This window comes from Pelodiscus sinensis, chromosome 29 (genome assembly GCF_052426305.1).
Source record: "Pelodiscus sinensis isolate ZL-2025 chromosome 29, ASM5242630v1, whole genome shotgun sequence".
NCBI lineage: Eukaryota > Metazoa > Chordata > Testudines > Trionychidae > Pelodiscus > Pelodiscus sinensis.
The window spans coordinates 4,855,586-4,876,526 of NC_143080.1; the positions used below are offsets into that span (position 1 = coordinate 4,855,586).

At 60.0% G+C, this 20,941-nt stretch overlaps 1 protein-coding gene across 4 annotated transcripts; it reads left to right on the forward strand.

The window, feature by feature from the left end:
* The first annotated feature begins 3,072 nt into the window (after window positions 1-3,072).
* CSF3 (colony stimulating factor 3) lies at window positions 3,073-20,388 on the forward strand. 4 transcript variants are annotated; one of them, XM_075911427.2, is made up of 5 exons: window positions 3,073-3,190; window positions 14,007-14,176; window positions 16,370-16,477; window positions 17,234-17,380; window positions 18,493-20,388. In XM_075911427.2, the coding sequence occupies exons 2-5, from the start codon at window positions 14,054-14,056 to the stop codon at window positions 18,664-18,666; spliced, it is 552 nt and encodes a 183-aa protein (XP_075767542.1). In that variant the 5' UTR covers window positions 3,073-3,190; window positions 14,007-14,053; the 3' UTR covers window positions 18,667-20,388. The 4 variants fall into 4 exon arrangements, with proteins under 4 accessions (XP_075767542.1, XP_075767540.1, XP_075767543.1 ...); XM_075911425.2 differs by lacking the exon at window positions 3,073-3,190 and adding an exon at window positions 13,118-13,249; XM_075911428.2 differs by lacking the exon at window positions 3,073-3,190 and adding an exon at window positions 13,224-13,330.
* The last annotated feature ends 553 nt before the right edge of the window (window positions 20,389-20,941 follow it).

Sequence of the window (20,941 nt, forward strand, 5' to 3'; positions counted from 1 at the left end):
CCGTGCCCAGACTGGAGGGCAGCAGCGCAGAAGGAAGGGTGGGGGGGTTGCCACCTTCTGTGAGCGCAGGAGCCCAGCTGTGAAGTCATGGCCAGCAGCGGCGCAGAAGGAAGTGTAGCAAGCGATGATATTACCCCTCTTCCTCCTGCGCCGCTGCTGGCCATGGTCCGGCTTGCCAGGCTGGGCTGCTGAGAGCAGCTGCCACGCCGGCCACCCAGCGCTGAAGGCCAGGAGAAATCATGGACATTTTTCATATTTCCAAAGTCTGCCAGACAGAAACCTGAGGCCAAAGAAGAGGTCATGGCCGGGAAAACCCAAATGGATGGCGACCCTACAAGCAACCCTCTTGCATTTGCATCCCTTTTGGAGTGGCTCCCCCAGTGCGAGAAACGCTGCCCTAGAGGATTCCTCTACATCCCCGAGGTCCTACATGGAGGGTTGTTCTTGGCAGACCCTTCCCTACAACTTCCATGGAAGGGCTTGTAGATTCTCAGGGAAGTTTTCCCTGTTTCAGATATCTGCCTGGGTGGAGATTTAAGGACTAAAAGGAGATCCTGGCCAGGAAAGCCCAGATGCACGGTATGTATGTCAAACATCAGCATCCCTGGCATTAAGCGATCAGATACTTGTTTGCACAGACTTGTGTATAAAGAAACCTGTTACTTACCCAGGAATAAAAATAGTGTCTCCTGCCACTTGTATCAGTGGGATTTTATCCAGCCTTCTACTAACCCTGTAGTCTCCCGCCAGCTGCTGCCTCCTCAATTTCCTGGAACAGCAAAAATGACAGGTAGCCGCCTATAAATGCAACAGCGACACAATTCTTTGGCCTAAATGAGACCTGACTTTCCACTGGCACAGAAGCAGGGATAAAAAACCATTTAAAAAGCCTGTTCTGGTCTATGTTTGAAAACAAAGAGGAAGTTTTTCTTCATGCAGCGCAGTCAACCTGTGGAACTCCTTGCCAGAGGATGTTGTGAAGACCAGGATTTTAACAGGGTTCAAAAAAAGAACTAGATACAGTCATGTCCCTCAATGGCTATTAGCCAGGATGGGTAGGAATGGTGTCCATAGCCTGTTTTTTGGAGGCTGGGAATGGGTGACAGGGGAAGGATCACTGGATAATTTCCCCGTCAGAGCGAAAAGGGGAAAACCCTCAAATCTGCCAACAAATCCCACCCTCCAAGCCACCAGCCCTCCCTCCCCCAGCAGAGTTCTGGCCCTGAAGGGTACAGAGCCAGAGACCCACTGAGGTGCAGCCGGGGCATCGCTGGTGCTAGAGAGTTTATGAGGAAGGTGCCCAGATACTAGGGTGATGGGCCCCCTGATGAAACCCTAATAGCCAGCATACAGAGGGGCCCACCCCTCTTTTTGCCGCCCTTCGAAGGGTATGGTCAGCCACACGGATGGAAAGTTGAAGCTGGAGTCCCCCGTGCGGGAGATCGGCGCATGACACCAGGCACATGCTGGGTTTGATCCCAGAACCTTCCACATCCCCCCTGCGCCCCTTTAGCTAATGGGGTGATGCCGTTACCCAGAGCAGCCACTAGAGGGGGCTGTGGCACCGTCGTAGGAGTTCTAACCCCAGCCCCTGGCTGATGCAGTTTTCGGTGCAGCGGGAGTTCAGGGAGCCTGCACAGGGCACCAAGGAGCCAGGGAAAGGGCAGACACACCCCGCGGAGACCCCCTGGGGATCCCTGCGGGGACAATCCCCTCCCTAACCCTCAGGTGGCCACTGTGCGAGCAGCCCCCCAACACACAGGGATGGGCAGCGCCTGCAGCGCAGGGAGGGACATGAATGGGGGCAGCAAGAAAGGGATTGTAAGGAAGAGAAGCCAATCTGTGTGACGGGCACCTGGGAGGGGAGCCCAGGGCTGGGATAGCAGAGGGAACGTATCAGCAAAGCGGTGGGGGAGCATTTCTCCCATCAGCCTCCCCCCCGGGGGGCCAGTGACCAAGCTCGGGGGAGAATCCGCAGCCGTGGTCGCTGGAATGGCGCGTCGCCCATCGAGCTTCTCCGCCCGGGTAGGCCTGACACGCCTGCGGCCAGCCCCAGCCCCAGCCCCGCGGCCAGCCGGCGGGACGCAGGATTTCCTTACGGCCATGCCGAAACAAGATACACACAACAGCCCGGACGAATGGGACGCCTCAGCCGGAGTCGCACCGAGCTCCACCAGGCCGGGAGGGGAGCCCACCCCCTTCCACACCCCACTGCGTCCCGCCTTGGGAGTCTCCCCGCGGCCGGGTCCCGTAAGCAGAGAGCGAGAGCCAGGAGGGAGTTGCCAGGCAGCCAGTCCCTGCTCCTGCACCCGGGAAGCTGGAACCGGCCCCTGCTTTTAGTAACCGTGTGGCAAAGCTCCGGCCGTGCCCCATGGGCCCCATGTGTCTGGGCCGTTATCGTCTGCCTCCGAGGAGCGTTGTGAGCCCCCCACCGCCTCTCACCTCTCCTAGAGGCCAGGGTCGCGGCCCACTAAGTCACGGGAGGCCCCTCCCGGATCCTGGCCTCCCTTTCCAAGAACAGGTTGTTTGGGGGGGGGAACGAGGCCTGCTCACTACTCCAGGATCCACCCAGGGACCCTCAGTAGCAGCAACCAACAGAGGGGGGCGGGGGGTGTTCCTCTAGCCCCAATCCAGCAGCCTTTCCCCCAGCCACTGCCCCAAACAGTCCCCAGTACCTGCTCCCTGGGATCTGAGCCGATCATCCCTGCTTCAGCCCAACCTCTCGGGGCAGCAGGTACGCTAGGTGGGCAAGTCTGCCTGCCCCGCCCAGACTTCACCCCGGCATCCCTACCGTAGGCATACTGGGGCGGAGAGAAGGTGCCCCCAGCGCCCACCCGCCAGGGCCAGGGAAGCTGGGGGGCACAAACACCTGCCCTCCTCGTGGGGGGGGTCACACAGGGGGAGAGCCTCAGTCAAAGGGACGGGGGGGGGGGGCTTGCTGCCCCCAGCCCTAGCTTTATCCACTGCCCATGCAAACACATGTTCCTTGTCCAGTCCAGTCCACACTCACACTCCCTTACCTGGGAAGAAACCTTCTAAAGTAGCCCAGCCCGACCTTCATTGGCCACAGCTGCCTGATGAGCCTGCTGCTTGGGCAAGTTCTTCACTAGCCTCAGGTGCCTGCCTGCCTTGAGAGCCTGGCCCCCGCCTCTAGCAGGCCATTCAGGAAGCAGAGAACCACCCGGCTCCGGTACGTTTGCTTGTCCCGGCCCATTGCAGCCAGCCGCCCTGGGGCTGTCACACGCGCCAGTGGGGGTAGTGGCCAGGGATCGGCCAGGAGGAGGGTCCGGGTGGTCCGCTGGCCGCGCTGCTCCGGCTGTAGGAGACTGACTGTGCCCGTCGAGTTGGGAGAGGCGGAGACGGGTCGCCCCCAGGCTGCGGCGGGGAGAGGCCTGGTGGAAGTGACCGGGCTGCTAGGAAGGGGCCGCCAGAGGATTCGACTCAGCCAAGCCCGGCTCGGTGAACGAATCCCAGTTCCCACAGGGGAAGCCAGTGGGGCTTGGGACAGCTGGGGCCACGGCTCCGGCGAGGGGGGGGGGTCGCTTTGCACAGAGCCGCTGGCTGTCCGGGAGTGAGTCCCTTCCCTACACAAGGCAGGGGACCCCCGGGGGGCCCACGATCCCAGGCCTGTGCCGACCTGCCCGGGAACTCTCCACCCAGGGCACGTGCACCCCAGTGCTGGAGAGAGGAGGAACCTATTCGCTGGTGTCCCCTAACTTCACTGCGCCACCGGGGGGCGCCCCCCACTGCAGCCCTGGGCAAGCCGGGCATTGAGAGCCCTTGGAGCCCTGGGCGCGGACGATGCTCAGCCCCGTTAGCCCTGAGCCGTCGCCCGCCGAGCATTGGCCCCCCGGGAAGAGCAACGCGCCCAGCAGCAAAGAGACCAGGCCCTGCCCCCGGCTCTGTCCGTGCCCCTCACTCCTGTCCCACAGCCCCCAGCGTGGCCACTCTGGCACAGGCAATGCTGAGGCTGTCTCAGCCAACGCCACCGCTCCCCCTCGGTAGCTTTCCCCTGGGAGTGGGGCGAGCGGGCTGCGTGGCCGGTCAGCCGGGTGCTTGGGCAGCCGCTCGGGGGAGATTCTGGTGCCGCCTGGCTGATTAGCAGAGCTCCCGCCGCTGTTCCTGCCGGTGGTACCCATCCGCACATGGCTGGCTGCACATAAAACTTATTCCGCACATGGATGGAAAAGATGACAGGGCCTGTTGCTGCGGGGGGCACGTAAGCTGGGCTGACACCCGCTGCCCCGGAGCAGGGCAGGGAGTGGGGCTGGGGTCTCCCTGCGCCGGAACGTCCCCTGGCGTTTATTTAGAGTCTGTCTTGTAATGGTCGCCTTGTGCTTGGGGCTACGGAGCCTGACCAGCCCCGGGTGGAAGAACTGCTCGCTGGACAGGGCTGCAGCCGGCCCGGGTGGGGGCAGGTGCCCCACCCCCTCCTACCCTGTCCCTGGAAGGGCTCTCTGCTTGGCTGTGGGTGTTCAAAGGCCAGCCGGTTTTGTCCCTTCCCTGCCCCAGGTGGCTTCAAGCCAGGCGGATGCTCACAGACCCCCCCCCCCCCACTCCCTTTACAGTTCCCTGGCCTGGTCCAAGCCCTGTGGGCCACCAAGTGGGGGCTATGAACTAGATGGCTGGGCCCATTCTGGGATGGGCAGCTGAGGCCCAGCAATGCCAGGATTGACCATGGGTCCCACAGTAGGGCAGTGAGGAGCCAGACCTGCCAGGCCGGCCATCCCCCCGCACTCAGGACTGGATCTGCTGGATGGTAGGGTTGCCTGGTGTCCAGTTCTCACCCGGACAGTTCGGTATTTTCGCCTTCCGTCCGGTAAAAAAACCCCAGAATATCCGATAATTTTTGTTTTCCTCAGAGGGAAGGCCGGCAGTGTCTGCGAGGGCGGGTGGGGAGAGCAAGGAGTGTGGTAATTTAAAGGCACAACAGCTGAAAAAGATGGCTGGCGGTGTTTTCAAGGGCAAGCGGGGAAGGGAGTGGGGGGAGCGACGAGTGCGGTAATTTAAAGGTGCGGCGACTTTTTTGTTGTTGTTGTTGTTGCGCTCAACCAATTTTTCCCTGCCTGTTCGGGATTTTTTGTGAAGGTATCTGGCAACCGTACCCAAGGGTCCTAGAGGAGCCTCAGGCCCCGCCTACACCCGGGACACTGAGGCTACGTCTACACTGCAGGCTTCTTTCGGAAGAAGCTTTTTTTGGAAGAGATCTTCCCAAAAAACTTCTTCCGAAAGGGCGTCCACGCTGCCAAAGTGCATCGGAAAAGTGATCGGCTTTTTCAAAAGAGAGCGTCCGGTCTGAATGGACGCTCTCTTGCATGTCAGCTGTGATTGCTATGGGCGGAGTGGCCATCAGGGCACCTGTGCTTTTTCCTCTTTCCTCTTCTTCTGAAAACATTCCCTCTTTCCTGTCCACAGACGCCTTTTTGCGAAAGAGCTCTTTCGCAAAAAGGCTTCTTCCTCTAGAATGAGGATTACTAATGCCGGAAAAAAAACCTCTCAGTTCTTCTAATTTTCTTGTGGAAGACAGCAATTGCAGTGTGGCTGTTCCTTAAGTTTTCTCAGAAAAGCAGCCCGTTTTCCCGACAGCTCTGTAGTGTAGACCTACTCTTAGGCTTTGTCTACACTGCAGGGTTTTTGCGCAAGAAGTTTTTGCGGAAAAGCACGTCCACACCTCGAAGCACATCTTAAAAGTGAGGTGCTTTTGCACAAGAGAGCGTCCACACTGCATGGACGCTCTTGCACAAGAAAACTCTGATGCTTTTTTGGATAATCTCTTTTTGTGCAAGAAACCCTGCGGAGCTTCCACACACTTCTTTTTGCGCAAGAACTCTTGCGCAAAAAGGAGTTATTCCTCGTAGAAAGAGGTAAACCTACACCACAGAACGCCCTCTGCTTAGGGTTGCCGGGTGTTCAGTATTGACCCGGACAGTCCGGTATTTTTGTCTCCTGTCCGGTAAAAAAAAATGCAGAAAATAGTGGACACCTACAATGTCTGGTATTTTCTGATTTTTTTTTTCCCTGCCAGGAGGCAAAAATACTAGACACCTGGCAACCCTACATACACTCAGAAACCGGGCCCAGCCGCCCCCCCTTCCTCCAGCTTATCTGGTTCTGCAGGGGAGTTGGCTCGAGCAGGAAAACAAGATGGCCGCCAGCAAAAAGCCTCAAAAGGCATTTCTTAAAAGGGCCATGATCCATGCTGGGTTTTTTTGTTTTTTTTTTTGCTCAAAAACTTTTTTCTCAACAGAAATTTTTCCCCGGTGTTGTTTTTTTTTGGGGGGGGGGGGGAGGTGTTTGGTATTTTTGGTTAAACCATCTGGAAACTCTACCTCTATTCTGCTGTTTTATTGTAAATTTTCTTGTGCAAAAACGCGCTTGCAGTGTAGACGTAGCCTCAGTGTGCAGCCTGGAGAGCTCAGAAGCCCTGGCCAGTGCCATGCAGGGTGGGTCCCCACTGCTCTCTGTGCGGCTCCAGGAGGGGGAGGTGGGCAAATGAGATGCCCAAAGAGCAGCAGGTGGAGGGAGAACACGCTGACGCGCTGCAGCCACGGCCTGGCCAGAGCTGCTCCAGGGCCTGGCTGAGGCTCCAGGAGGGCTGGGTTTGAGCTGCCCAGCCAGTCTTGGACTCTGTTAGTCGCTGAATGGCCACCTTTAAAGCAGGCGGATCCGCCCAGGAGGGGCCCTTTCAGAAAACAGCCCCCCCAGCAGCCCACCCCGCCAGCTGCAGGTACTTTAGCACCCTCCACCTGAGGAGCCCAGAGACTATGGTGATGGGTGCCGGGAGATCCCAGCTGGCCAGAAACGGAGACATTCACTTCAAAGGGCCCTCGGGTGCTTAACAAATCTCCCACGCCCAGAGGATTCGCCTCCTCCATCCCTAAAATGCAGCCCGCTCTGGGGTGGAGCACTGCGGCTGAACGGCACACAGCAACACTGGGCAATTTCTGAGGGAAGGTGAAATCCTGTAACTAGCAGGAGAGCCTGGGTCCCGGGCAGTGCCCTGGGGCTTTCCCATCCGTACCTGCATCGCCGCCCCCACTGCCCCTTGCCCTCGGATGCTGACACCGCCCCCTTTGCACTGGGCCGCCAGCATCCCAAGCTTTAACCACTGGGCCAGCTGGCCTCCCTTTCCAGGGGAACTGGGGTAGAGCCTAGGGCTCTCACATCTGAATTTGTTTGCGGTGACGAGGCGAGAGAATGAACTAACGTGTCCGCGCACGATGGGCATGTCTGGTTTCTTCATGCCCTGCTCCGGGAGCAAAAGCAAAAGCTGATCCCAGCTCTTCCCGCTTGGGAAATCTACAAGCATCCAGGATTTCCAAACCAGGCTGGGTCACATCCTGCACTCGCCCGCCCCGCCCCCCAGGCAATCCAGGAGCAAGGCCCCAGCAGTGGAAACAGGAAAACCTTGGCCTGCGGATTTCTACATCCACTCACCCCCCAGGACGCACAATCGACCGCTCCCTTGTGACTCCCGCTCATTGGCTCGGGGGGCGCAGAGACAGACACCAGGCCGGGTCTCGGGGGTAAAGTTTTGAACAGGACAGGCCGGTATTTGAGCTTTCTGTCCGGGAAACAAATTGAGAAAATACTGGACATAGAAATGTTGGGTATTTTCTAATTGTTTTATTGTTATCATGAGTATCAGGACGTAGTTGTGTGCTGCGTGAGCGTGTCCACCAGCCAGGCAGTATGCAGTAGAGAGGAGGGGGGCGGGGCCGGGGCCGGGGCAGGATGGACTCTCCCGTGCACCCCGCCGGGACCATGTGTGGGTCGGGCAGCACCCCAAGATCTGCATGTGCCCGGGCCAGCCCGGCTCCCTGCCGGCCAGTTCCCCCCAGCGAGGCCTTCCCCCCTCAACCCCTTCCCTGCCAGCCTGCTCCCCGCCGGCCAGTTCCCCCCAGCGAGGCCTTCCCCCCTCAACCCCCTCCCGGCCAGCCCTGCTCCCCGCCGGCCAGTTCCCCCCAGCGAGGCCTTCCCCCCTCAACCCCTTCCCTGCCAGCCTGCTCCCCGCCGGCCAGTTCCCCCCAGCGAGCCCCGCTCCTCCCAACCCCTTCCCGGCCAGCCCTGCTCCCCGCCGGCCAGTTCCCCCCAGCGAGGCCTTCCCCCCTCAACCCCTTCCCAGCCAGCCCCACTCCCCGCCGGCCAGTTCCCCCCAGCGAGGCCTTCCCCCCTCAACCCCCTCCCGGCCAGCCCGGCTCCCCGCCGGCCAGTTCCCCCCAGCGAGGCCTTCCCCCCTCAACCCCCTCCCGGCCAGCCCGGCTCCCCGCCGGCCAGTTCCCCCCAGCGAGGCCTTCCCCCCTCAACCCCCTCCCGGCCAGCCCTGCTCCCCGCCGGCCAGTTCCCCCCAGCGAGGCCTTCCCCCCTCAACCCCCTCCCGGCCAGCCCGGCTCCCCGCCGGCCAGTTCCCCCCAGCGAGGCCTTCCCCCCTCAACCCCCTCCCGGCCAGCCCTGCTCCCCGCCGGCCAGTTCCCCCCAGCGAGCCCCGCTCCCCCCGACCTCTTCCCAGCCAGCCCCACTCCCCGCCGGCCAGTTCCCCCCAGCGAGGCCTTCCCCCCTCAACCCCCTCCCGGCCAGCCCTGCTCCCCGCCAGCCAGTTCCTCCCAGCGAGGCCTTCCCCCCTCAACCCCCTCCCGGCCAGCCCTGCTCCCCGCCGGCCAGTTCCTCCCAGCGAGCCCCGCTCCTCCCAACCCCTTCCCGGCCAGCCCCCCCCAACCCTCTCCCAGCCAGCCCTGCTCCCCGCCGGCCAGTTCCCCCCAGCGAGCCCCGCTCCTCCCAACCCCTTCCCGGCCAGCCCCCCCAACCCTCTCCCAGCCAGCCCTGCTCCCCACCGGCCAGTTCCCCCCAGCGAGGCCTTCCCCCCTCAACCCCTTCCCAGCCAGCCCCACTCCCCGCCGGCCAGTTCCTCCCAGCGAGCCCCGCTTCCCCCAACCCCCTCCCGGCCAGCCCTGCTCCCCAACAGCCGGATCCCCCCAGCGAGCCCCGCTCCCCCCGACCTCTTCCCAGCCAGCCCTCCCCCCCGCCGCGATCAGCCCCGCTCTCCCTGACCCTCTCTTGACCAGCCCTGTTTCCCTCCCGACTGGTCCCCCCCCCCCATTCTGAGATCATGTGTGTCCGGTATTTTTTTGAAAGCCATCTGGTAACCCTACGCGGGGGCGGGGGCTTTCTGCGCCGTGAGCTCTCCAGCTGAATTGGGCTGAGCGACACCCTGGGAGAAGGTGCCGCAAAGAAGAGTCCTTCCCCCCCGTGACGTGCCCGGGGCCCATGGGTCCGCCCGGGCCAGGGCTCAGGCGTGGTTGCTATGTGGGCAGGACTCTCCGTGAGCCCCATCCACGCTGGCGGGGGGGGGGGGGGGACAGCTGCTCTGGCTAGCTCAGCCCCCTCCCCTCAGCTCAGTCTCAGGCCTAGCAGAGCCTCCGGCCTGGGGCGTGGAGCTCGGGGTTGCTCAAACGCTGTGGCTCCACCACAAAAGGTCACGTTTCCCAAGGGGGTTGGCCAAGCCTGGTGGAAACTCCACCAAGCCTGATAACCATGACCCAGCTCCCTCTCACATGCCCATCCCCGTCGCTCCTGGGCTTGCCCCCAGGCCCTGCAAGAGAAAGCCGCTCTGACTTCCCCTCCAGGCCTGTTTCTGACTCACACACTCTTCTTTTTAATGGCCCGAATTCTTGAAAAACAAAAGGCAGCTGACACGCCCAATGGGTCACCCTGAGCCAGCACTTTCCATCTTCCCCAGTTCCAAGGAGGGGGCATCTGCCGTCCCAGGGATCAAGACCGACAGGGGTGATTTCGCCCCCTCGCTCCTTTCGCCGCCCAGTGGGGTCAGGGCCTGAAATCGGGCTGCAGCCGGAGGGACATTTGAAAGCCTGGAAACTTTGCCACCGGCCTTCCCGCCAGAGGCTGTATGTTGGGAGACTCTGCCTCCCAACCAGCGACATTCCCCAGGGCACCGGCTCTGCCCAGCCCACGGCGAGGGGCTCTCCAGCCTGTCTCCAGTCAGGGAGCCACAGGCAGGGTTGGCCCCTGTCCCCCGGGCGAGCATCAGCCAGAAATGTTTATGGAGTACACTGAATTCTGCCTTGCAGCCTGTAGAAGGACGTGATGCAGATCAGGCTGGTGAGCAATTGGCATTCATACCCCATTTCTCCAGTCCCTGGCACAGAGAGGGGGAGCTAGCCACTCCCCGGACCACCGAGCAAGCAGGAGAACCCAGGAGTCCTGATGCCCCATCCCTTGCGCTCCAACCACTAAGCTAACTTCTCTTTTATGAAAACAATTCAGATCCTTAGGAGCAGTGTTATAGCCTTGGATTACTTGAATTATCGCCTGAAGTCAGGAACACAATGCACAGTTAACCGGTGGAACTCCTCGCCACAGGATGTTGTGAAGGCCAGGACTCTAACAGGGTTCAAAAAAGAGCTAGATAAATTCATGGAGGTTAGGTCCCTCAGTGGCTATTAGCCAGGATGGGCAGGAATGGTGTCCCTAGTCTCTGTTTGTCAGAGGCTGGGAATGGGTGACAGAGGAGGGATCACTTGATGATTTCCTGTTCTGTTCACTCCCTCTGGGGCACCTGGCACTGGCTACTATCAGCAGACAGGACACTGGGCTAGATGGGCCTTTGGCCTGACCCAGTTTGGCTGTTGTTATGGGTCTAGTGGGCAGCGCAGGGAACTGTCTGTCAGGTTCCACAACAGGGCACCAGAAACCTAGCATCAGACCTGGCCCCGCCTCAGTTTCCTCTCTCTCCTGTAAGCCAGCGGGCCCAGCCGGTGCATCAGTGACATCCCCACACTCCAGGGATCTGCGATTTTGTCCCTTTCACCAGCTCAACACCAATCCCAACAGGTGCTGCCTGCCCTGGGGTATCCCCAGCCTGCTTCTCCTCCGATTCCTTTCCACTTCGTTCCCCCGCCCCGGCCTCCTTACGCTCTCCCCAGAGGTAGCTGCTTGTTCTTTCGGCTCAATCTGGGAAGCAGGTGGGGCCCTACGCACCTCCCTATGGGGGCCTTCGGAGGAGGACAGCTGGAGCTGGGGGAGCGGGTGGAGCCAAAAGTTAGAACTTTTCCAGCTCTTCTGCCCCCCCGCCCCCCACTATGTGACCCCCCTCGGCTCTTTCTTTTGCCTTTTGCCAAAGCAGCCGTTCCAGCTTAGGGCACAACAAGCGCCAGCTAAGTGGTGCTGCTCAAATGAATCAGCGGCAGAGCACCACCGAAAGCGTCCAGGTTGTCCTTAGGGTTCAGAGTTAACACTCCATTGAGGTGGCTGGCGTGATTTGCGCCTCTCAGAGCAATTGCCTGGGGCGGGCGGGCTCAGGTTACGCTCTGTTCATGCTTCCTTCAAAACCGGGAGCTGTTGCCTCTGGCGGACCTACCCTCGCTGGAACCGGGGATCCCCACGGAGCCCAGGTGGGGAGAACATCCATGGAACAACCCGAGCCTGCTGACTGGCCCCGGAGATGAGGGGATTTGATCAAGACCACAGAGGTGAAGTGTGTGGCGGGGGGGAGAGTCAGGTCCCAGCTCCCTCTTCCCCACATCACTTGGCTCTGAGAGATGGTGCTGGACACATGGTCTCCCTCCCCGTGCCAGGGCTGTGCGGGTTGGATTTTTTATTGCTCTGGGACTTACCCAGAATCCCCATTTCCTCATTCCCAGGCTGGTGGAACATGGAGCTTGCGGTTAAAAGGAGCCCGGACAACACATTCCAGGCCAGCCCACTAAGTGCTGCACCTGCTCTGCCACGGGGCTGGGCTCAAACCCAGCTCCCCAGCCCAACTCCCGGGGGCCGCGGAGACGTCGCCCCACCCCCAATCAGGAGCTGGTTCAGCTGGCTCCGTGTCAGGCAGGCCAGCCGGGCGCCGGGCAGTGGTTTCCCCACCAGCCTGCCAAAGAGAGAACGCCGAGGAGTTCGGAAGCAGCACTCGCGTCAGACCCTTGAATCCGGGAAAGGATCGCCAGAGGCGACCACCACCGGCTTGCTGGGGTGTGTCCACATCTGGCGTCGTAGGCCCCTTCCCCATCCCGAGTAGGGATGTCAAATCCGGTTTCATTGGTTAACGGGTTCATTGATTAAAGGCAGGCATGGGGGAGGATCTGCTCCACCCCACTGCTTAACCTGTTAACCTTTGCCATCCCAAATCCCAAGACAGCCAGCGCAGCTGGGAAGAGGCCCAGAGTGGCGTTTGTCCCCCACCGGCGCTGCGGGGCTGCTGCACACACGCTGACGTCCTGGCCCTGCTGAGATCCACAGCAAGAGTCCCACGGCCTTGAATTTCACCCACAGGCATTCCTGCCCCAGCGTGCTAGCCCCCCAGAGAGACAAGGCAGACGGAGAGGGAACCGGCGTCAGCCCTGGGGGTCTGTCCCTTCTGCCAAGATCTTCAAGGGCAGCTCCTTGATTTTAGGGCCTTCCACGAGACATCCAGCATCACTAGCCACCTTTGAAAGCCAGCCGAAAGCCTTGCCGTGCCTCGGTTTCCCTCTTTGGGACTCGTGATCCTTCCCTCTCTCCTGAGGGTGGGCTGGGACTGTCTGGGGTTCAGACACCCTGGCGAGGGGCCCCCCTCCATGCCTAACGCACAGGTGTCTCTCTGCAAGCCCAGACATGCTGGTTTCATTGGCGGCAAAGCACATACCACATGAGTGGTTCTACTTGACCACAAGCGAACAAAGCAATAAGGAAAGACCTAGGCACTTGGTTAAATCAACAATCGCTCCTCTCAGGTTGCTCCAGAACAAAGCAGCTGCTTATTTTTAATTTTAAGGATAACCAAGTGTGATCAGGAGTGAGATGTCTGGTCCGCTCACAACGACATCTGATATTTTGGGGAGAGGCCGGCTTTGGGGCTGTTGTGAGGTTCAAAAGGCAATGGAGTTTCTCTTCATCTTGCCCCAGAGGGCTGGAGAATGGATCTAACAGCCACAAAGTAGCTCTCCAGGACAACCAGTTGGAGCCATTAAACAATTAAAAAAAAAAAACCACCTTTTGGCGAAATCCAAAATCTATCAGAGTAAATATTCTAGGAATTTAGTCGTGAGCTGAAGGATTTGTCATGATTTCATCACAGTGAATTTTCCCCTACAAGACTATAAATGCCTTGTATTGATGAGAGGTTCAGCATTCGTGAACTGAAAGGGACTAGTGCAGCTTTTGTATCTGCCTGATTTGCATTCCCGGGAACTGTCATAAACTTGAAAGGGGAGGAGATTCCAGAAGATCCTGGCACTTAGAATGAGATCACTTGAAAGTAAGTATGAACCTTCACTCGACAGCCACAGAAACGGTAGCCACTGATCTCCTAGTAGCAAACTGCCTGGATTTATTCTAGGTGAGCGGGCTGGTAAGTTTGATTTGGGGACTAACCCTTTCTACATTTGCTCTGTGGGAGGATTGGCTCGTTTTTCTGATCTTTATTTATTTTTTTAAAAATCTTTTTTTCCCTTCTTCCTGCTATATTTGTCTATGTATAATCAGGAAAAGACTAGCGGGGAGGACAAATCCACCCATTTGAAAGGCACATGTTTGATACAGGACGGGTTATGTTTGGCACAGGTGGGGTTTATTTCGTACAGATTACGGGTGTGTTTGTCTCACTGCCAAAAAGTTCTGAGTTCTGGGCATCTGAAAGCAGAAATCAAAGTCCTGTTCTCGCCTTAATTGTCAGCGCTTTTCACAGAGGCTGGGTTGATTTAGACGCTCCTTGGGCAGAGATTGGGGGTAGGGTTGCCAGGGGTCCAGTTTTGAACCGGACAGTTCAGTATTTGAGCTTTCTCTTCGGGAAACACATTGAGAAAATAGAACTGAGAAAATAGAAATGTCCGGTGTTTTCTAACTAAGATGGAATGTCGATTGTGATGGAAGGTCAAGTGTGTCTGGTATTTTTGTTGAAACCATCAATTGGGGCCCTAATTGGGGGCACAGCACGTTTTGGGGTGATGCTATAAGCTGCATCCTGCCTGACAGGCACTCACTCACCTGACTGTCTCTTCCCCTCTCTCCCCCAGCTGTGCTGCTGTTGCTAGTCAGCACTGTGCTGGGCTTGGGGGTCACCATGCTGCACGCAGCCCCCCTGCCCGAGTTCTCTGGGGACCAAGATTTCCAGCAGTTCCTGCAGAAGGACCTGGAATACATCCGCAAAATCAAAGGGGACGTGGCCCGGCTGCAGGAGCTCATGGTGAGTCGCGGGAGAGGCGCGGAGGCCAGTCGTGGGAGGTTGGGGCGGGGAGAGGGGGAAGGCGACACACTCCGGGGGGGCTCATCTCTCCAGCTGCACGAAGGGGCTTCTCCTCCCCGCTGTGAGAAAGCAGCAGCGTTCCCTGGCGGCAGGGGGTCATGCTGGGGGCCACAGCCTGGAGGGGAGAGCTGTGCCGTGCACTTGACTTAACAAGGGACGGTGCCGGCAGCCCGCGCTGAGCACCGACATTCTGACTTCATCTCTGCTGGGATCTTCCCCCAGGCTCGCAGACGGACAGAGATCCGGACAGACAGGCTCCCCCGGCAGCTCCTGCTTAGTCTTGGGTTGGGGGGAGGACTGAGTCGCGGGAGACAAGCTGGGAGTCACGGTGGTGCCATCCCTTGAGGTAGAGAGGTGGGGCTGGACTTCCTCGGGGACAGATACCCGACCAGCTCCCAACTGGCAGGGTCACACACGAGGGCCCTTCTGAGCCAGCGAACTGAGCAACCGGCAGCCGCTGGCCCCCGGGGCAGGAGGAACCGTGCGTCTTCGCCTCCCCAAAGCAAGAAGCCGACACGGGCCCATCCCTGCCCAGGGGCGTTGGACGCTGCTCGGGGACCAGGCCTGACAATTTGCCCAGCCACGAGGCAGAGGATCCGTCCGTGCAGCGGGTGCAAACTGCAGCCTTCCCTGTCTGGTGTCTCTGCCCTGCCTGATGCAGGCGGCAAGCAGGATGGTGAATCCTCCTCTTCAGGCTTTGGCCTCTCTCCCGGCCTGGTCCTCGTACCCGTCTGCAGCCCGATTCGGGTACTCCCGCACCGAGGTGTTTTCAGAACCAGGCCCTTAGGATTTGCCCCCCTCCTCTCCCCGCAAAAAAAGTTTTTCGCGCCGATCGCGTTAAATTTAGAAGCGGCCCTTGGCCAGGCCGCGAGCCCGGGGGATCCGAATGGAACGGGCATGTTTCCTGGAGATTGCAGCCTGTGGTTTCCAGTCTCTTAACCCGGTGGGGCAGGGAGGCTGCCGCCAGCGGAGCTGTGTGCTTTGATCCGGTTTCCACGGTCCCGCAGGACCACGCTGGCCAATGCGCAGAGCAGAGCCCCTCTCCTTTCCTGCCCGTCTCAGGGCCGGGCCAGCGGGCAGGATGATGCCAAAATGCAAACAGCAAAACATTGCTGGGAAAAAGGCAGGCGAGAAGAATAGGATCACGGAAAAGTCGGGCTGGCCGGGTCTCAAACCCAGACCCTCCCCGGCAGGTGCTGAGCCCGGCCACGCCCCTCGGCGCTAGAAAGTTTTTCCCAACATGTGACCTCCACCTCCTTGGCGGCAGCTTGAGCCCATTGTCTCTTGCCTCGCGAGCGCGGAGGAAAACGGCTCCCCATCCTAACGCAGGGCGGGATAGGACAGTCACTCCGCGGGTCTCAGACACCTGTCACGGCTCCCCGGAACGGCAGGAGCCTTTTTCACCACACGCTGGGTTCCTGTGCAGCTTGTGCCCTGCTATAACCAACCCCCAGAGCCTCGTCTTGCCGCGGCCTCGCCAGCTGGCTTCGTTCGCACCTCGGGCCCTGGGTCTTGTTCTCTGCCCCTGCGTCGTGCTTGGCACTTGACAATGGTGGATCCAGTTTTCCCCAGAGTGTTTCAAGGGTTGGGGGGCATCTGGAACCCAGGCTGGTCCCATTCTCAGCCGCGAGGGGGGCCCAGGAAAAGCCTTTGCTAGTAGGGTTGCCAGGTGTCTGGTATTGAACCGGACCGTTTGGTATTTTCGCCTCCTGTCTGGTAAAAAAATTCGGAAAATACGGGACATCTAAAATGTCCAGTATTTTATAATTTTTTCCCAGCCAGGAGGTGAAAATCCCGGGTGCTTACCGGGTTCCACAGGGGAGCTGTCTGGCCCGGTGCAGGGAGGCAAGATGGTGGGAAGCTGCCGGTGACCACCTGTTAGAGCCAAAAAGACTCAAAAGTGTTTCTTAAAGGGGCCACGCTTTTTTTTTTTTTTTTTTTTTTGCTGAACAACCCTGGTCTCCCCTTTCTTTTTTTCTCAAATAATTTTTTCCCCGGTGTGTGTTTGGGGTTTTTTTGGGGGGGAAGGGGGGAGAGATGTTCGGTATTTTTGGTTAAACCATCTGGCAACCCTACTCGCTAGCTGAGACAGAGGCAATGTTGACGGGGCCTTTTCTTCTCCCCCCACATCAGTGTTCGACCTTTCAACTGTGCAGTGAGGACGAGCTCCTGCTTGTCAAGCAGAAACTGGGCATCACCCAAGCGCCGCTGGACCAGTGCCACAGCAAGACCTTCCAAGTGGTGAGTCCGACTGCAAAGGGAGTCCGGCAAGGTCCCGCTGGCACCAGAACCCATCTCCCAGGTGGCTGCTGGGTCAGCTCCGAGAGGGTCAGAGGAGCCGCACCCCGCTGTGCCTCCCGGGGGGGAGGTGGGGGACAGAGGACACTCCTGCAATGAGCTGATGGTTCTCAGCTTCGGCTTCTCTCCTGCCAGGACGGGCTCCTCTAACACAACAATGGAACCACGTCAACCCCGTCCCTCTGCCAGGCTCACAGGACCCAAATGCTGCCCCCCCCCCTCCCCCCCGCTAAACTACCAAGCTCTCAGCTAAGTCAGCAGCCGCGACTCCAAGACCGGGCCTGGCTTGTAAACCAAACCCTAAAAATACTCCCGCCAAAGACAGCCAGGCGGGGTTCCTCCCGGCCCTGGCAAACGCCTCTGGAACTTGACTCAGCCCTTCCCGTCCTCGGGGACACCCCGCGCCAGCCTCCGTGGTGCCCAGCAGAGCGCCACGGATCCCTCAGCCTGGCCTGTGGGCGCCCTCCGGCCTTTGCGGGGTGTTGAGCTCAATGGTCACTTCCCTGGCCCGAGGGGAGTCCCAGGGACCCCGCCAGGGAGAAGGGGCCCGCTGCCATGCTGGAGGGTCACCGCCGGCAGCGTGTTTCGCCGAGATAGACGCCGCCCGGAAGAGAGGGCGGTCAGGGCCCGGCAGCACCGAATGGGCCCGCGTCCCAGCGCCGGCCTCCGCGCTAAACGCCTTCCCTCTCGTGCCCACAGGATGCCTGCTTCAGCCAGATCCGGGACGGGCTCCAGATCTACCACGGCCACCTCGCCCTCCTCCTCCCGCTCCTGCCGGCCCACTCCAGCCTCGTGGACCCCCTGCGGCTGGACGTCTCCAACCTGTCCACGAACATTCAGCAGCAGGTGCGCGGCTCGCCCGGCGGGTGGGACCAGGCCCCCAGACTCCTGGGGCTTCGCTCTGGCCGTGGCTCGCCCGGCGGGTGGGACCAGGCCCCCAGACTCCTGGGGCTTCGCCCTGGCCGTGGCTCGCCCGGCGGGTGGGACCAGGCCCCCAGACTCCTGGGGCTCCGCCCCGGCCGTGGCTCGCCCGGCGGGTGGGACCAGGCCCCCAGACTCCTGGGGCTCCGCCCTGGTCGTGGCTCGCCCGGCAGGTGGGACCAGGCCCCCAGACTCCTGGGGCTCCGCCCTGGCCGTGGCTCGCCCTGGGGGTGGGACCAGGCCCCCAGACTCCTGGGGCTCCGCCCTGGCCGTGGCTCGCCCTGGGGGTGGGACCAGGCCCCCAGACTCCTGGGGCTCCGCCCCGGCCGTGGCTCGCCCGGCGGGTGGGACCAGACCCCCAGACTCCTGGGGCTCCGCCCTGGCCGTGGCTCGCCCGGCGGGTGGGACCAGGCCCCCAGACTCCTGGGGCTCCGCCCCGGCCGTGGCTCGCCCGGCGGGTGGGACCAGGCCCCCAGACTCCTGGGGCTCCGCCCTGGCCGTGGCTCGCCCGGCGGGTTGGACCAGGCCCCCAGACTCCTGGGGCTCCGCCCTGGCCGTGGCTCGCCCGGCGGGTGGGACCAGGCCCCCAGACTCCTGGGGCTCCGCCCTGGCCGTGGCTCGCCCGGCGGGTGGGACCAGGCCCCCAGACTCCTGGGGCTCCGCCCTGGCCGTGGCTCGCCCGGCGGGTGGGACCAGGCCCCCAGACTCCTGGGGCTCCGCCCTGGCCGTGGCTCGCCCGGCGGGTGGGACCAGGCCCCCAGACTCCTGGGGCTCTGCCCCGGCCGTGGCTCGCCCGGCGGGTGGGAGGGCAGCCAGGTCCCCCTCTTCCCATCACCCTGCTGCATTCCCGGGCCCAGCGTGCTTGACTGGGACAGGGACAGCGGCCCAGGGACCTGGCCCTGACCTGCCACTCGACTGAGGCTTGGGGCGCTTTGGGCCTGCGGGAGGCCACGTGTCCAGGGCAGGGTCTGGGTGCCCCAGGAGTGTCAGGCCCTGGCTCCCTCCCTAACGCGGCTCCCTGCCTCCCGCTCCTGCAGATGGAAGACCTGGGGCTGAACACGGTGACGTACCCCGTGGCCGAGGGCCAGGGCCCCCTGCCCAGCTTCTCCTCCGACTTCGAGAAACAAGCCGGCGGATTCATCATCCTCGCCAACTTCCAGCGCTTCCTGGAGATGGCCCTCCGGGCCCTCCGGCACCTCACGCAGCTGTGACGGGGACGCGCCACGGCCGCCTTCCCCGCATCGGCGCCTGCGGAGGGGCTGGGCTTTGAGATCTAAGGGAGGGCTGCACGGGGGGCAAGGACCGTCCCTCGATTCCTCCTTATGCCCAAAGCCCTCCCCAGCGAACCACCACTCTGCAAAGCAACCACCCACCTTCCCAGCTACGGGACTGGGTGGGCTTGGGCCGGGTCTCTCTCTGAGTGACCTGACAGCTGGCATGAAAAACTGGGACAGGCTGGGCGGTCAGAGGCGCCTAGTTACGACTAAGTCCCGAACTCTGAGTCTGCCCCAATGAATTCAGGACCTCGGGTCCCATTGAGCTATTTTAAGGTTATTTATTTCTCATCTGTGAGCTCCGCCCGGCTGGTGCATCCCCGCACACGACCCCGCAGCAAACACCGCCAGAGCCCACAGATGAGAAATTATTATTTAATATTTATGGCTATTTAATATTTATAGGGGCTTGGGACCTGGGGGCGGATGTCTTCCACGGTGGATGTTTGAGGTCACAATCCCTTTCCTGTCTAGCGAGTCCCGGGCATCTGCACTGATTGTTGGGAGCCGGCAGGCAGCCGGCTCGGGGCTGCTGGTGCTGCATATTGATATATGTGTGCAATGGCGTTACTGTTTAATATTTAAACAAATGAGCATATGCAGGACCGGCCGCTTGCTGTTTGGAAGCCAGACTGAGCTCTTGAGTACCAGCTCTGGCCCAAGTCCCTGTGGGATCTTGGGCAACCACTTGTGCCTCGGTTTCCCCATATGTCAAATGGGGGATGCTGATGTTTACCTACCTCACAAAGCTGGTGTGAGGCTTAATTTTTTTTCCTGGCCAGCTGAGGGCAAGCGAGTAGGCTGGCAGAGCCACCTGCTGAGAGGGGATTGCTGGGAGTGATCAGCTCCTTGAGCGTAGAGAAACCTGTACTCTGCCAAACCCCCCATTTGCCCTCAATGAGCTCTAGCTCAGGCCCCAAGCATGCACCTGGTGTAGCCCGCGGCCCAAGCCACGTCCCTCCTTCTTATACCTGGGAGGTGGGGCAAGTAGCGGGCTCCCAGCTCTCCTACAGACTACCTGCATGCCCACAGGCATGTCCCTTCCCTGATCCCTGCCTCAGTTTCCCCCTCCACACAAGTGGGTAATCCCCAGATGAATACACTTTAAAAGTATTTTCCTTCCTGGCTTGTGGCCAGCACAGGGCCAGAATTGGCTAGCATTGTTTTTGTTAATAGTCTAGTGCAGATATGCAAAACTAATTATTATTTAACAGCCCGGCAGGAGGGCAGGCTCCTTAATTAGCAAAGTCCTTATTGGGGTAGTGGCCATTCTCACTGAAGGCCAGGGAGGTCTCTAGCTCTTCCTCCAAGAAAACAAGAGAGGGCTGTTGTGAATGCGACTTTCCTGTAACTATTTTTATATTATTTTTATATATTTATATTTTCGACGTGCACAATCGTCCTCCTTCATTCATGTCAAACTGGTTTTATTTATTAAAATGTAATTTTTACATCTTATTTTTTCCTATGAATTATTATCGCTCCTTTAATTTGAAATGGTTTTTTGCGACGCTTGGGTCGCCCGACTCCGAGCAGACACACACGGCTCGAATTCCAGCCACCCTGAATGCAGCCAGCGTGGCGTGGGCGGGAGGGAGCCGGGTGGCCTGTATGTTTCAAAGCAGTCACCGACCGGCAGCCCTTATGCATTTCGATAGCAATCACGTTGTACTCGAGCAGCGGCGACTGTACAGTTCCACCTCCCCCGACGATCCGGATGAAGGATGTTTGTGCTTAAATGGCTGGAGCTTAATTGGAAAAAAAAAAAAATCACATCCAAGCTCTTCCTTGCCAATCCTGGAGTCAGGCCCTGTCGCGTGGTGAAATGCTTCACAGAGTGGGATCGTGTCTTGCCTTGACCTCGCTTATATTTCAGCGTGTTCTATTTATTGCTGCCTCTGAGCGTGGGCTCAGACCAAAGTGATTTGTGGTGTTAGTTAAAACAAATACACTTATTTTGGTTGGTGCCTTCCCACCCGTGAGCGTGTGTCCGAACGTCTCCGGAGGCAGACGGGCGTGTTTCGCCAGAAATGAACTAGCTCCTTCCCTGGGGTACTGGCAAAGAGCCCCGCACGCTTAGCGACGGGCCAGAGAATGCGCCTCACTCCTTCAACGCGCTCAGCTTCGTGCCAGACCGCCCTGCCGCAGGACCGGGCCCGGCCGGGCAGAGCTCATCTAATATTAAATGCAAACTGCACCCGAGCTTAGCCAG